The sequence below is a fragment of the Sceloporus occidentalis genome, unplaced genomic scaffold (assembly GCF_023333645.1).
Source record: "Sceloporus occidentalis isolate IW3139 unplaced genomic scaffold, rSceOcc1.0.p SCAF_2, whole genome shotgun sequence".
In the NCBI taxonomy this organism is placed as follows: Eukaryota; Metazoa; Chordata; class Lepidosauria; order Squamata; family Phrynosomatidae; genus Sceloporus; species Sceloporus occidentalis.
Window position 1 is genome coordinate 115,863,270 of NW_028316982.1, and position 16,775 is coordinate 115,880,044.

At 38.8% G+C, this 16,775-nt stretch overlaps 1 protein-coding gene across 4 annotated transcripts in view; it reads left to right on the forward strand.

The window, feature by feature from the left end:
* The window catches only part of LOC149318909 (ras-GEF domain-containing family member 1A-like), a 301,950-nt gene extending 286,103 nt beyond the window's left edge, over positions 1-15,847 (forward strand). For all 4 annotated transcript variants that reach the window (XM_089510664.1, XM_089510666.1, XM_089510665.1 and 1 more), the window contains 7 exons: positions 1,844-1,936; positions 4,538-4,640; positions 5,256-5,335; positions 8,060-8,251; positions 9,532-9,655; positions 10,096-10,168; positions 11,768-15,847. In XM_089510664.1, the coding sequence (XP_089366790.1) occupies positions 1,844-1,936; positions 4,538-4,640; positions 5,256-5,335; positions 8,060-8,251; positions 9,532-9,655; positions 10,096-10,168; positions 11,768-11,792 (690 nt within the window). In that variant the 3' untranslated portion in view covers positions 11,793-15,847. The remainder of the gene's footprint in view (positions 1-1,843; positions 1,937-4,537; positions 4,641-5,255; positions 5,336-8,059; positions 8,252-9,531; positions 9,656-10,095; positions 10,169-11,767) is intronic.
* The last annotated feature ends 928 nt before the right edge of the window (positions 15,848-16,775 follow it).

Genomic DNA, 16,775 nt, shown 5'->3' on the forward strand with positions numbered 1-16,775 from the left:
TCATCTAGTGGCTGCAGTGAGGTTTGCCATAAGGATTCACTGGTTCACACTTCAGTACCCAAGCCACTATTTTGTCTATGAGCTCTCAAGTGTGAATGTCTTGGGCTGGTTATGAGACCTCCAGTGCATATTAATTGGTCTTCCAATTCCTCATAGTAGGAGTTTGAATGAGCAAATGCCTAAATATTGAATGGCACTCATTAAATACTGTAATATATTCCTGAAAATGGAATGTAAAGAAATTAAAAAAAAATGTAGTCCACAGAGTTTAGCCACTTTAGGAAAAACTTTTAAGTTCCTGAACTGGCTACACAGAACTTCATATTGATAATAGGGTGCAGGATGGGGAACCATTTCTAGAAAGTAGCCTCTCCTAAGTATACAGCCTTTTTTTAAAGCTAACCTAGGCTTCCAGTACACTTTCACCCACACTCCAGGCCAAAGCATGACAGCCAAAGGTGGCCTTTTCTTTCTTGCCATGGTTTATGAACCAAGACACTAGAAATGATTTTTTTTTAAAATTAATTTTCCTGGATGTAACAATAACCACTCAATCCTCCCCCACACACTGCTTTGTCTCTTTGGTGTTCTCTAGATATTTTCCCCAGCTGTGGGTGGGGTGGGATCTGCTTATCTGTGAATAGCTCCCACATAGCTGTAGAACATCTAAAGGGCATCAGACATAGCAGTTCTTCTCTGCAACTTCGCAGTTATGCAATTCAGAGGTCAAGGAAATCTTCTGGGATATTGTACAAAGACTGGGATCTGTCTAGACACAACAGCTACAAAAGATTATATATATAATATTTCACAAAAGAACCTACTCATTTAGCCTCATTCCTTAAAATCCCAGGAAATACATATTAGATAATGTTAGGTTTTTGGTTTTGTTTTGTTGTTTTTTAACTTCCTTCAGGTTTAAGTACAGTTCTGAGTTTCTCAGTTGTTATTTATGTACAAGGAAGGCAGGAGGGAATGTACACACATATTGATAAGACGATACAGAATATGAGTCTACGTCTTTAATCAGATTTTGCTTCTATATGAGGAGCAGACTCTGTATATTGTATTTTTCCCTTTGTCTTTTCTGAAGGCATTTGAAGGAAATGAGCAAACCTTTTCTACTTCCATAAATAACCCCAGAAATGAAAACATCAGAAATATATGACCCTACATCTGAGGGCTCAGATCATTCCTGTGAGTGCATAGAACAGATCTTTTAAAATGGTACACAGGTGGCTTTGATTACTAGAGATTTGATTACTTGGAGGGAGAGAAGAAGAGGTCCAGAGGCAGATGAAGATCCCTCCTCCATTCCAACTGCCACAGCCCTGGCTTTAGAGGGGGAGAAGAGGCAGTTTATGCTGAACTAAATCCTCTCCCCCATTGCCATCCCCTTTCCTTGTTTGTTGCATCTTTAAAGCCTCAAGAAAAGGAACTGTTTTTTCCCCGTCATTCTATGTCTTTTAAAGCACCATGTACAGTAATGGTGCTATATAAATAAATTGATGATGATGATGGTGTCTGAAATGGTTTTTTAAAAAACACAGAATTCAGGATTAATGTTCTACTCAGTAGGAGATCAGCTGGGTTAACAGAGTCATCATAATAATAAACAATGGAATTTTTGTTACCCCTTCTCATATTTTGTTACCCCTTCTCATATTTGAATTAGCCTACTGGAGAATTTCCAATTACAGACCGAGGCTAGTGTCTATGTGTGAAAATGCAAGCTGAATTTAGTTTTGTGTGGGTGCAGTTGGAAACGACTGTGGGCAATTTCCTTTCTTTCTTTTTTACAAATGCAGAACAGGAGTATATTACATGACCTTTTCTTTTTCAGTGCCGAGGTGATGTTACCAAGACCTACAATTTGGAGGCCTATGACAACTGGTTTAATTGTCTCAGCATGTTGGTTGCTACAGAGATTTGTAAGGCAAGTACTGTATATCAGTGTGGGAGAGATGTCCTCACATTGCCTGGGTATTCTGTCTTCTGTGTCATATATTTTGATACAGCCAACATCAGACTGCCTCAGCTGAAACTCTGAGCCTCTCCCACAAAAATAACAGCTTCCTGGCCTGGCTCAGGGTCTACAGTGGGCATAGCTCCTCATGCCAAATGCAGCCTTTTGCAGTGTCTTCTTGGCACTTAAAGTCAGCTTCTATGGGGTGATTCAAAGATAATTGTGCAAAAACAACAAGAGCAGCTTTACTTTTGCACCATTCTTTTGAATCACCCAGTATTTCAGTAATTATCCCATGTCACTGATTTGACTCATACTGTGTAGTAAAAACCCAGCATTTTTTCCCCTAAGTGATATTTCTCCCTGACCTTGCTTCATAACATGCCACTCCAATAGTATATGAAGGAGTGATGCTCCACTGCTGTCATATCTTTATTGGGGTTTGGCATATGTGGCATGACAGTGTCTCGTGTGACTTGCACCCCTCCTGATTTCAGGAGTCATGTTGCCTGATAATGTAAGACCCATGCTTCAGTGAGAAAGCAGGGAATTCTCTGGCCATATAAGTACACCATACCTAGTAACTGTGTAACTGTTCTGCTCTTACAAGAATTCACCATGTGTAGGTGTGAAAATGCTAGTTTCCATGGATACACAGATGCGGGGTTTGCTAAAGCCGCTTACAGAAAGTGCTGCAGCTTCAAAAAATTAATTTTACAATATATCTGAACAGTTTGTGCCTTTTTCCAAACTCCATATAACAAATAGAAAAGGAAAACTGTGTGTATGTGGAAGTGGATTTTAAATGTGTGGAAGAGGGTGTTTAGCCATGACCAACTCTTTCATTTTGTAATTCAAGTAACTCCCCAAAGCTTGTGAAAACCTAATGCAAAGAATATTTACACTTCCCTCAACCAAAGTGTCTTTTCTGTACATAAGAAGGTTGACACGATTCATACCTATGATTTCTAGCCTGTGTTAGAATATAAATGCAAAGATGGACTATATGCCAAGAAGTCATCTTACAGATGATTCTAGGGTGGCAGAGACAGAGGCCAGTCTGCAGTATTAAACTGAGTACATTAAAAAACAATATCTGTGTAGCAGAATCATGGGGTAGACTCCCTCCTCGATAATATCTCTTAGACATCAGGTAGACAATTATACTCTTGGATGTTCTACCATCAAAGCAAGATCCCTATACATAAAATCTAGCATATCGTAGCTGCTCCCTACAGAGGATTCTTCAGAAAATGAAGATTAGCCCTTAGAAACAAAACTTGAGAAAATAATGTGCATGGGCAGCATTGATCCACTGTCAACAAGGGCAGTGAATAGTAACTGACATGTATAACAAGTCATTCTCAGAAGCTAATTGCAAACAGCATAGGCGAACCTGCAACTCATCAACCCATCATGTAAATAAACCATTCCTCTAAGCACAAAAAGCAGTCCCTACTATGAAGGCAACAAACTGTGAACAAATAAGGCAGGAGATGGATTCAAAGAAAGTTAAGCATTTCAAACCCTCTTTTCCATGGGAGAAGTTTAAGGGAATGCCTATCCTGCCCCTCTGACTCAACATTAAAGGGACTTAGCACATAGCTGCAGTTGTGAGTTGCATGCTCACTGGATGTTGGAAAAACCATTGTGTTGTATCATGCCTAGAGAATTAGCCTTAGACCAAGGAGACCAGTCCCCTTAACTGGGGAATTCTCTGGGTTCAAATCACTTAATCAGGCAACACTCCACTTCTGGTTTGAGTAAGATCTCTTATACAGCAAGCTGGGAGTGCACATTAAGAATCCACTGCCATCATATAACTCTCAGGGTTATTGGAAGACTAGACTGCACTACCTTGAGTTCCTTGGGGAAGCTCTAAGATAAAAGTGTAATAAGCAGATAAAGCCAACTAAAATTCAGCAATCACTAATTAAGGGGAAATGAGTCAGTTGTTAAGCTGATTATTCTCATTTACTTAACACATCTGAGGCCAGTTTAATGCTTTATCTTAGTGTTGGTATATGTCCCTTGTCAAGTACAATATAATAATTTACAAGTTGGATTACAGTTCCTCAGTGCCATAACTAAATATTGCCTCCATTCTACAGTCTATTCATCTTAGAAGTATTAGATAGGATATTTGGTATTTTCTGTCTTGTAAGAGCAGAATATTTTTACTGGTGTTTGGTATTCTGGTCACTTGAGCCATTCTTCATACATTCTTTTCTCTACTCCTCCTGCCGCCACAAGGAAATTATTTAAATTCTTGTTTGGTTGATAAGCTTTTCCTAATACACCAGTTCTTGTTATATAAGGCCACAGAATTCTACCAACCCACAATACACAGGATTTGCGTGATCTCCAAAGATAGTGACTCTTTTTAATAAAAAGGGGATCTCAGCTCAATACCCCAAAGGCTTATTTTTTTCCTTTTTTTAAAGGAAGCTCATATTGGGATTGAGTCATTGATAGTTTTCAAGTGAATGCTTTTATATTGTGTTGGAACATTCCCACTGTGTAAATGTTTTCCCCCTTTCTCCCACTTAAAGCATCTTTATTCAATTTCAGGTGGTGAAGAAAAAACAGCGAACAAGAATAGTGGAATTTTTTATTGATGTGGCCAGAGAATGCTTCAACATTGGAAACTTTAATTCAATGATGGCCATAATCTGTGAGTACTTTTTTGCAAGATGCCGGAGGGCAGTATGTGAGACAGAGCCAGTACATGGTGTTTGGATGGATGCAAGTTCCCATTACAAATGAAGTATTCTGGATCAGTATCCAGTATTCCAGCGATCAGTATTCTCAGGCTATCTGATGTAGGAAATCAACAGGTTTTTTTTTTCTCCAGTGTGCCTGGTACCAGCAGAATATTTATGCCCATTGGTTATAATTGTTCCTTTCTTTCCTGGAAACATGCCTGGGATTGGTTCAGGGACCTGCACCAGTCCAAGGACTACCATTTTGAATAGTGCTGCTCTGGGTGACAAACAGATTATCAGAACAGGAGAAAGCTGCTTTAGATAAACCACCAACTCCTAGAGGAATTCATTCAGGATATTAACAGAATGGTTGGAACAGAACTCAGAATCCATGGCCTGCTCTTAATCGCTTAAATATTCTTAGTAGTTCCCATTGTTACATTTGCATTCACCTCCTGTTGTCATGTATGCCTGTAAAAACATTGGGTGATGCTTCATGCAGTGCCAGCAGCATGATCTCCACACAGGACCATTTTAAAATATTTGCTTGACATTTTCATTGTGTGTTTACTCTCTCATTTTAGCTGGTATGAACTTGAGTCCTGTGGCCCGGCTAAAGAAAACGTGGTCTAAAGTCAAAACAGCCAAATTTGATGTATTAGAGGTAAGTGCTTTGAACCTTGCCAAAGCCTTCTGGCAATTCACAGCTACAGTGTAGTGTATTTCTTTTCTTTTGAGGCTAAAAAGGTTTTACAGTATTTAGGTCTGTGACATCTTGAGAATGTGTTTTTACTAGTATCTGGGTATTGGCCACAATCCTCTTGGTGACATATGGAGACCTTGTGTACAGTGGACCCCTTGTTATACGTTGGGGTTTGGTTCCAAGATGCCCTGTGGATAACAAAAGCCATGGATGCTCATGTCCCATTAAATATAATCACATAGCAAATGGTATCCCTTATAAAAAATGGAAAATCAAGGTTTGATATTTGAAATCTATACTTTTTTGAACATTTTCAAACCATGGATGCTTGAATCCGTGTATAAGAAATCAGTGTATAAGAAGAGCCGACTGTCCTTTCAGTCATTGAGAAAAGAGTCATCCCAGTACTTCCTCTACCTAACAGACATCTGTATGCAGATAACCTAAAGTAGTCCCCCCCCCCCACAAAGCCATTTGATGACTGGAGGATTGTGGGAACAGCCAGGCAGTGCCAGCAGCATTTCTGCAGCTGGAAGCCCAAAGAAAACACCATCTTCTGGGACCTCCAGAAGACCTCCTGGATTTCCAAAAGTATGCTGATGTCTTTGTGCATCCAGCCACAGAAAAAGAGCTGGCTACTATCTGGCTGTCCCATATCTTCCCCAGAATGATAGACTGTGCTCATGTGGGATGGGACCAGAAGAAGAGAAACACTTGGCAGAGTTTTGTGAGCCACAAGACATTGAAAGATCTCAGCCATTGCATACGTGGAGCATGAGATATTGTGAGAGCAAAACAGCAAAAACCTAAACACAAAGCTTTTTATTCAATAAATTTAATCCAGTAAAATGATTGCAAGTCATTCCAGCAATTATGCATGCATTGGCTAGAACCTTGAGACTGAAACATACAGTATGTTCATCTTACTGAGCAATTGGACACGATAGCGCCTGCACATTTTGTTCTTAGGCTGTCATAAATCAGGGATGGACACCCTTAGTCATTCCAGACAAGATCTCCCACCACTCCTGACCATTGGTGATGCTGATGGGAGCTAGAGATAAGCAAGAGGGTTGCAGGTTGCCCATATGTCTGAAAGTGGAAGATCTTTATTAAAAATAAGAGATTAAACTTAGGGAAAGGACCTGGAATATCGATAAAAAGATGGGGGTCATCACAATCTCTATGCTTGCAGAACTGTTTTAAATAAACATTTTTCTCCCTCACATCTGATTTATGTGGGAGTTATTATTGTTCGTATCTAACTGAAGTCTGCCATCTGGTGGAGAGAGAGTATGTCAACATTTCATAGCAGAAAGACCTGCATAAGAAAAATGCCCAGGAAATCTCACTTTTCATGCTTTTAAAGGTCTTTTTAAAAATCACCTGTTAACTCTTCACAGTGAAAGCAAAGCTTTGTTCTAGAGCAAAGACAAAAACAGGCAGCAATTTTATTAAATGGATTTGGTAACATCTAAAGCTATTTATGCACTTTTAAGTTTAAAAAAAACAACATTTTTTTTACGGATTGGACCCAAAAGAGGTTAGACATATTCACTCATATGGAGTGAGTATGGTAATCAGGAAGCATTACTCTTGCTTTCAATAAACTTTACTTGCCTTCAGTGATGCCGTCATATTTGCAGGAGCCACTTTGTAGTTTAGAATCATTATGTATTTCCTAACAGACTAGAATCACTCCATCCTGAAAACATAGCACTGAAGTAGCAGGAGAAGCTATCATTAAAGGCAGCAAACAGCTTAATAAAAGTGAATGCTGGCAGTTCCTCAGGAACACTCACAAAAGGGATACACACATACACACGTTCTTTCTACCATCAAAATTGATATAGCTGCTTGAATTTAGTATACCTGTGGTTTAATATTTATACTGTTGTAATCATTACTATGCTTAACATTCATTCACCTTAGATGGAAGGATGAATATAATTTGACAGAAGGTGGAAAAGAAGCCCAAGAACCTGAAAGCTCACACCTCATAAGAGTTAAATCTTTACATCTTTACCAGCTGTATCTTAAGTTACATTTCATTCCAGCAAGTCTTAAGTGACTGATTTACATTTGGAACTGCAAAGTACTGCACTGTTAGAAGTTCATATATGAGATTATACATAGGTTTCTGACCACAGCCTCAAATCTACAGACACCCTTCATTCTGTCCCAAACAGACCTTGCTTGTGCATGAAGACTAATATGGGACTAGATCCAGTTTTACTAATAGGTTGTGATTTGGCTAGCTTTTAAAAAAAATATTTCAGTAAGCAAGACTAAGGGGTGGATAGAAGTTGAGAACTGGGAAATCCTGCCAGTCTGCCCCTACTTGGACCATTATATCAGCTTAAAGTAAAATGTAAAATGATTACACACACACACAAGTCATTTTCAACCAATAAATCATCATCTCTAAAGATGAGTTAGTCAGACATGTTAACTTTCAAGAGTGCATAACCTTTCACATATGTGCCCTTCACACCAAGAAAATGCTTTTTAGTGGAAATAACTCACAGGTCACCAAAGTTTTTTTATTTGGAAAGAAATGGATCCCATGAGAAAGGCGCTCTGCCCTTCCCAAAATGCAGTAAGTTGATACAAGAAATATCAGTATTTGTACTTATGAGAGTCCTAATAAGAAACTGTTTTCTCTCTTTTAAAAAAACATAACAGCATCACATGGACCCATCCAGTAACTTTTGTAATTATCGAACCGCCCTTCAAGGAGCAGCACAGAGATCCCAGACAGCACACAGCAGCCGGGAGAAAATAGTCATCCCTGTTTTCAACCTTTTCATTAAAGATATCTACTTCTTGCACAAAATACATACCAACCACTTACCCAATGGGCAGATTAACTTCAAGGTAATCAGCATACAATCATATGATGAATGTTAAAGGAATCAGAAATCTAAGGAGAATGCCCTGTAAATCTGTGAGTGTTGTGCCTTGGCTGTTTTTATTCTGGACAGCATGTTTGAGAATTTGACAATGACTGGAGACTAGGGTTCAAATCCCTACTCAGCCATGGATACTTCCTGGGTGACCTTGGGCAAGTAACATCCAGCCTCAGAGGAAGGCAAGGGCAAACCGCCTCCGAACAAATCCTGCTAAGAAAACCCTATGATGGGTCACCATAAGTCAGAAAAGACTTGAAGGCACCCAACAATTCTTCCCTAGTTGTTATTCACATTTTTAAATTAGAGCAGTGAGCTCAATAGAAGCTATCAGCTACAAGAAAAATTAGGATCTTTTCTGGGTCAACCATCTGCTAAATTCCAATCACTAGAAAATGAGAATGGACATCACATAATGGCCAGATGATAAGAAATTGGAAATCGATTGTAGCGTCAACACATAATACATCAGAAGGAGGTAACTGGCCGATCTTCTGCCCCAGTATCCTCCAAAATGGCCACAAAAAGGTGATTGGATAAATTAAACCAGAAGTGGATGGAACTTGGAAAATGGGCATATTCTGATGTTGAACAGTATAGTGCAAGTATATAGAAAGGTGAAAAGGCCCACTTGGAGACTTTTGGGAGGTGCAGTTCACCTTTTTTTGGTCATAAAAAGGTGGTCTGGGAGTCTAGAGTGTTTTAAGGGCCACAAAAACAGCTTTGGCATCTACAGGCAGCCCCAGGATGGCATTTTGTCCACTCCTGCATTGCAAAAAAATGCAGTGAAAAGATGAGAGGAAAGTTATACAGACTCTGTATATTTAATATTTAATATATATTCAATTATTAGTTGTTTGGGTAGGGACAGTGTGCCTCAGCAAGACATGTTCTGTTTTCATCTCCTGGTTGTGGACATGGGGTTTGGCTTTTAAATAGGGCTGTTTAGTCTATGGAAAACAAGTTGAATTGAGTGATCTATAAAATAAATTGTGCTAGTTCAAGTTCAAGTCACCTATTCTCAGCCTCAAAGGAAGGCTGTGGCAAGCCCCCTCCAAAGAAATCTTGCCAGGGAAACCCTGTGACAGGTTCGCCTTAGGGTTGTCATAAGTTGGAAACAACTTGAAGGCACATAACAACAACAAAGCCCTGGTTGTACCACTAGGATAGTAGGTATGACCAAAGATCTGGATGATAAAATAAACTATTTGAGTGATTTAATATTTCATTTTAATTTTTCTCCTGCAGAAGTTCTGGGAAATTTCAAGGCAAATCCATGACTTTGTCATGTGGAAGCAGGTTGAGTGTCCTTTTGAGAAGGACAGGAAAATTCAGAGTTATCTGCTCACAGCACCTATTTATAGTGAAGAAGGTAAGGTTTGGGCTGTTTATTAAAATACAGTTACTGTCACACAGCCTCTTTGTGCTTCTCTTACTTTTTCTTACCTCTGTGAATATTTTAAGGCTTTGACAGAATGCAGAAGAAAAATATCATAATAACATAAAGTCAACGTAATTTCAACAAAGCATCTATACTGAAATAATTCTAGGCTCCTAGAAGATTATTCCTTCTGTGGCTAGAACTGCAAACTTAAGCACACATATTTGTGAATCTACTGTCAGTAATAACCATTAGTGTAATAAGGAAATCAAAAGGCAATTAGAACAACTTGTACCAGATGGGATAACATGTAGATGAAAGCCAACAATGTGTTCTTGCTTCACACATCTTCAAATGATGTTTTGACAGCATGATAATAACATAAAGATATGTCATATATTCTGATTGACCCTGCCCCTTTCCCCTTTCAGCTTTGTTTATTGCATCTTTTGAAAGTGAAGGCCCCGAAAATCATATGGAGAAAGACAGCTGGAAGACACTGAGGTAATAAAGCCCTCCTTGGTTCTTTGCAGTCACTGAGCTATCACAAATACACTACTACATCTGAGTCCTCAGAATACAACACATGGACCCACATATGCATTAGGCAAGGGAGAAGAGCGCCAAAGTTTGCTATACTCAGAAAAGAGCTTCAGGGCTTGCCAGGGAAAAGAGGGAAATATTAAAGTCTCCTTAATTCTACTCCAGCTACAAGTAAAATCCTAACCTACTTTTGCTCTGAAGGGCTGCCACTGCAAAAACTGTTGCTGGTAGGGAAACAGTAATCCCAACTCCACAGGCGACTCTTTCATCCCAACATCTGTGTGGAAAGGTCCTTTTTAATAGTATTTTGTCCAGTTGTAATTAGCTGGTCCTAAGAGAAACAACACATGGCAGGCATACCAAAATGGAGATACCTGTGGTGTTGGAGGTCTGGGGCTTTTTCACACAGTACAATGATAACACTTTAATCCCTCTCTTAACTGGTTTGGCTCCATCCTATGCAATCCTGGGATTTGGAGTTTAGGGAGGGGTGTTTTGCATTCTCAGCTAAAGAGCTCTTCTGGTGCCTCCCCAAACTATAAACCCCAGGATTTCATAGGATGCAGCCATGACAATTAAAGTGGAATCATAGCACTATAATTGTGTAGTGTGAAAGGGTCCCTGAACTGTACTACATAAACAAAGGGCTACAGATGTGAATAATGTTCACTGAATCTCTCAGTTTTTGATGTGAGAAGCTGTTTTGACACACAGACAGACTTTTCCTACCAAGTTTCCACCTCTAGCAAAAGGATGAGACAAGCTGCAAGACAGATTGATTTTAATTGTTTTTCAGCTTTCTTTTTTTTAATATCATGATTGGGTTTTAGGGTTATCATATATTGGCTTATGTTGTAAGCTGCCGTGAGGTACAATAGTATGAGAAATGTAGTATACAAAGAAAAGAAAATAATTAAGACATCCCTTTTTTTCTTTTCTTTTTCTTCCCTCCCCCAATTTTTTTAACTCTGGTTACAGGGAGCGTTTGGTGTTTTAAATTGGACTATATTGAGAAGTGTTTTCCCCCAACTTTTAATGGAAGTATTGAAGTCCCCCTTTCATCTCAATTTTCTACAAGCTTATTTTAACTTAATTTTGTTTCATGCAATGATTGAAATGTGTGGCAAAATAAAACACTTCTTGATAAGCTAGCACTCAGGGCCATACTGTACACATGCCAAATTCAGTTTACAGGAGAAAGATACACCTTGAGTTTGACCTGAAATGGTTTAGTTCTTCAGTCAAGGGATAACAATATTTGCACTGATAGCCAAATATATGACCCATGGTCACTCTTCAGCACATTGGTGAAGGATTCACAGTTCATTGGCAAATGAACAAGATGTGAGGACACAGGGGAAAGAGAATATAAGAAATGTCAAGTAAGCCAGGCTGTCAGGGTCTAGGATCCCATACATTTGAAATGGCTTGAAATTCATGCTAATAAACAACATGAACTAGTTCTAAATATTTTCACAGTTGAGTCTTGTAACTCCCTTCTCTGAATTAAGAGAACAAAGTTTAAGCTGACCTGCTGATGTGATCTTCTTTTCTTTTCAGGACAACTCTCCTCAACAGAGCCTGACATTTTGAACTTTTGCTCCAGATTCTAAAGCACACACTAAGAACGTTGTTTTTAAATCATGAATGACATGGTTTGAGAAGAAGAAGAAAGGCCTCACTGGTTGAGGTCTGTTTTGTATATACAATCCCTTTTATGAATTACAAGAGAAAAAATGTGCAAAATATTCCACATGAACCTGAAGGCACTTAAAATGAAGGATATTGTTTTATATATATATATATATAAAAACTATAAGAAATCAAGGGCAGGGCCCTGTTCTCAGAGATGAAATGGACAGTGGGGGGGGGGTGTCTCATGCTAATGTCTTATTCTAATGACATCCAGATCCTTATTTTAATGTTTGATTACTTCCGCCTAATACATGAACATTCTCAAATGGACTCAACACACAAACTGGTTCAGTGCTCCACTATGCCTTGAGCCACTCAGCACTTCGTGAATATGAATTCCATCATGCGGGATTGATGCATTTGAAAAATCAAGACTTTCACAGTCCTATAGAGGTACAAGAGCATTGTTCCCCCATTAGTAGAAGTTGGCTTCACTGAATCACTACACTGATGTTGGAACATAGAGCACTTGTCAAAGGATAACCTCATTTGTGTCATCTGAAATTTTGAAGAGCTTGCTTCTCCTGTTCCCTCATTCTTATGGAAAGCAGGAAACCAACTTCCTATCCACAGCATCTAAAGGAGGAGATGTTTGCCTATGAGAGTTCATGTCATGGTATATTTGTTAGGCTTCAAGGTGCCACTGGTTCGTCATTTTTGTTTCGGTGTATTTTACATTGCTCTTGTTCTGGATACCCTTAGTTGTTGATGCTGCTTTCTTTGTCTCATTAACTTGTCAACCTCTCACAAACTCTGTTCTAAAGGCCACTTTATACAGTTGTCAGAATTCAGTAGTAAAGCTTTGCCTAGACTGTTCCACTGTAGATGGTAAGGATTGACATTAATTGCATGTTTGAATGTATACTTATGGAGCGGGAAAAAGCATACTGAGATGAAGACTAAAAGACCTTTCAAACTATACAATTAAAATACTATCATTCCCCCTTAACTGCCATTGTTCAATCCACTAGAATCTTGGGATTTGCATAAGGGGAACCAGAAATCCAAGCCAGAGAATTCTAGTGTCCCAACAGACTATAAACCCCAAGATTACAGAGGATGTATCCATAGCATCTAAAGGGGACTATAACTGTGTAGTGTGAAAGAGTCTTAGGCCAAACCTTTCTCCCTTAGACACCAGTTTTCTACAGATGTAGTTCATAAAAAGTTAATTTCTCATCTTGTCCTCCCCACTGCTACCTACGATGCTCAAAAAGCCTCAGGGAGAAGGGTTTATGAACCATGTGGGAATGTGTGGCAGGTTGTTGGTGGGAACTGAAAATTGGGCTCAGAATGAAATACATAGAAAGCATGTTTCCTGTGGTCTTTACATACCCATCTTGTATATCCAGGATCAAACCCATTACTGCTTTTTGTAGAGGCTTTGTTGGGTCATAGGTGGGTGCAGTCTGGGAGAGGATAGGATGAGAAATGCTCTGTTTTCAATCTTGTAATTTGTCTTTGGCTTCAAGTCAGTGAGTTTATTTTCACAGGGAACATTCAGCCACCTAATTCCTCCATCTGCCACCCCAAGAGGTTTAGGCCAGGTCATGCTTTACCATTTCCTTTTGCCATTTGTAGATAAACAGACCCTCCATTACAACTAAACACTTTGGGTGTCCCCAGTTCAACACAAGGATTCCTTGTCTCCTTTAGTCTGGCCTTAAACCACTAGCAGCAAGACTGCTTCCCTCTTACATCAGAAAATAGTGCCTTACAAGGTAATGAAATTGTGTAGTGTACCTTCTTCTACAACTCTGGGTTGGAAGCAAACAAAATAAGAATATGGATGTCTTAATAACCAGCTATAGCTTTGTAAATAAGTTGGAATACATGGCACGTGAACTAGAGTATACCTGTCTCTATATCAAGTAATGGTGCAGTCAAACTTATTTTTGTTACACGGTTTGACAAGGTAAAATGGAGCAATTGCCAGGTCTTTCTTTTCTCTCGCCTCCCTCTGCAGTTTGACTACTTCTGATAACTCTTTAGTTTACATGTGTATTTTGTTTATCAGGGATTTTAAATGGGAATGGAGCAAGATGTACAATGGTCACAATCTCAGTAAAAGACTCAGCAGCAATAGGATGTCACCCTTTGCATGCTGTCCTTTGGCTAACTAGTTAGCTGGTGGGTGACATCTGGAACGTCACAGCAGAAGCTTAAGTTGACAAAAGTTTATCTGATTTAGGGTGAGATCTGTCGTCAGACTGTGATGGTTAACCCCCTCATGGAGATAGAGCCAGTAGTTTGAGAAAGGTTTTGGGCTCCTTGCTTGACTTATAGTAGTAGGCATTAGTAGGCAAATTGACTATTATACCAGGCATCGTTCATGATCACTGATCATATAATTGCAAGACCAATTTCTCCCAGTCAGGCTAAACAAATTATTTCAGTTGTAAAATATATAATACGAACTCGCCCTTAAATGTCTCGCTCTTGCTGAGACGTTGACCCTGTCCATAAAAAAGGCAATCTGCATTAAATGATTTCAAAGATTATCCCAAAAAAATCTAATACATTCTGGTACAACTACAGCTATACAATCAAACTGTAGTGTGCTTTGATACTTCTCATGTTAATTTATTACATTGCTTTGGGAAATGGTTTTTAACTGGTTCTTTCTAGCCATTTTGATTTTCCTTTTCTAAAGACTATTTACTCCCTTGAAAAAATGTAAGAGCTGTTCACCCATACATACTGCATCACTTGATCACTCAGGTGGCAGAATGTGACTGAGATGTTTTCAGTTTTCAGGTGATTTTAATATGCATAAATGAGTCATCCAATATTCATAGAGCCACCTATTTAAAGTAAACATGTTGTTCCAAAGACAGAATTGAAGGATCTGATGTTAAAGACCTCTTTAAAACATTTCACAAGTCACATATGATGGGTGGAACAATCCGTAAAGGCCACAGTTACAAACATATTCAGAAATCAGTGGAGCCAGCCAGTTTTTTAGCTTCTTCAGGTTTGTACTTTTCTTTTTAAAACTTTACACTGTCTATTTAACTTTTACTATTTTTTAAATTGGGAGACAAAACCTAAATTTGAATACTACCATCAGTATGATCTTTGGGTTAACTGACACATTTCTCGTGCAACTATTAATTTCCTCACAAACTAAGATCCAATAGCGGACCATTAATACATTTTGATATTTCTGAATTATCAAATTTTGCTAATTTGCAATTTCACTTTTAAAATCATCTGTGAAAACGCTTTTTACATCCCTCTTTCCCCCTAGATTTCTAATTAATACAGTTATCTGGGAAGATAACATACCCTTTGTTTTTTTTACAAAAGAGGAAATCTGCTTCACCAAAAGCATTTTCCAACTACCACTAAAATTGTTCAGGGAACAAAGCAAAACAAATGAGAACTTTATATATGAGGAAACAGAAAGATAACCCCGTGACAGAATTGGTAGCTTTGTTTTTTTGTGACCTGCTGCTATTTTTCCCATGCTGAAGTATTGATTTTCAGCCCTGGAGTAAAAAGAATATTTATACTGTATTATTACAGTAGGGTTTTTGCACTTTTCAGAGCTGTCCTAGCTAGCAACTTTGTCAAACACTATGAAAGAGATTGTATATCAGCTTTGTTAATGTATTTGAAATTTATACAGGGATGCTTTAAATTTCAGATATATATCTGAAATGTGATTCTGAAACACTTTCTGTGTATGCATATTTAAAAAGAAAAGCTTTTTCATGAATGTGCACTCCAGTGGTCCATTGGTTCTAGCATTTACTTGAAAAAGTGCCATTTCTTCATGTTGTTCTGTTACTTTTTTTCTTTTTCCTTTGGTTTGATGCATTCCTTCAACATCTGTGTTTTTGTTATTCGAAGATGAATTGCTACATATAAAGCTGTACCATAAAGCAGGATATTCTGTGTTTGACTTGATGTGCTTGCATTAATAAAACCGAAATTGCTTCAACCAGGCTATGTTGATCTGATGCAACTCTTTGTATCCCTGAAAAATACTATTGAATTTGGGGGTTTCCACATCTTTTTGCAAAGTAGGAAACAGCAAACTGATTGCTGGTTGAGATGAAAGATTCTGGGATTTAGTGTCATTTAGAGTGAATATAAGATCACTGTGAAGAACAGCTGGATGCTTGCCTTTGAAGCATCTTTTAATACATATACGAACCTTCAGGCCAGAGCTACCCATCCATTGGTGGGGACATAATGTTGGCCTATTGTACAGGATATCTATAGATGAGTATAAGATTGATGTAACAAAATATATACCACCTTAAGTACATAAGGACTGAGATCAGACATCAACCAAGGAGAACATAATGCTCTACTTACAGAGTCCCATGTGCCCTGCCCCAGCAACTTTCAGACACTGGGAGAAACCATAGCTGCTGCTTTTTACTGGTGGGAAGAGGACAGAGAAGGGAGGCAATTCCAATGATTAAGACGTAGATGCTCTGCTCTCCAGGGGGAAGGATATGGAAGATGCACTCACAAATAGAGTACACCCTTCTTAGCCTCCCCCATCCAGAGCCCAGGTCAGCCATATCTTCAGTTGGAATTGCCTCACTGTCCTTTCCTCACTGAGGACTGAAAATTGCTGTAGGATGATGTTGGGTGGTGCAAAGACTGCAGAATAGCACCCTCTGCCCCATCCTCAAAGAGACATATGTACTACTAAGCCACATTATAGGCACATAGGCCAATAATAGGATTCTGGCTACAGTCAAAAGACCTAGTTTGATAAAGACATTTCTTTCAGAAAGCTGATCGCTGGTGGATTTTCTACCAGATTAAGGGAAGGCTTGTGTTTACATCTTATTGTACAAGTTTGTAGTGTACCAAGTAATGTTGCTTAAGATGCGTACTGCACTTTTTAGAT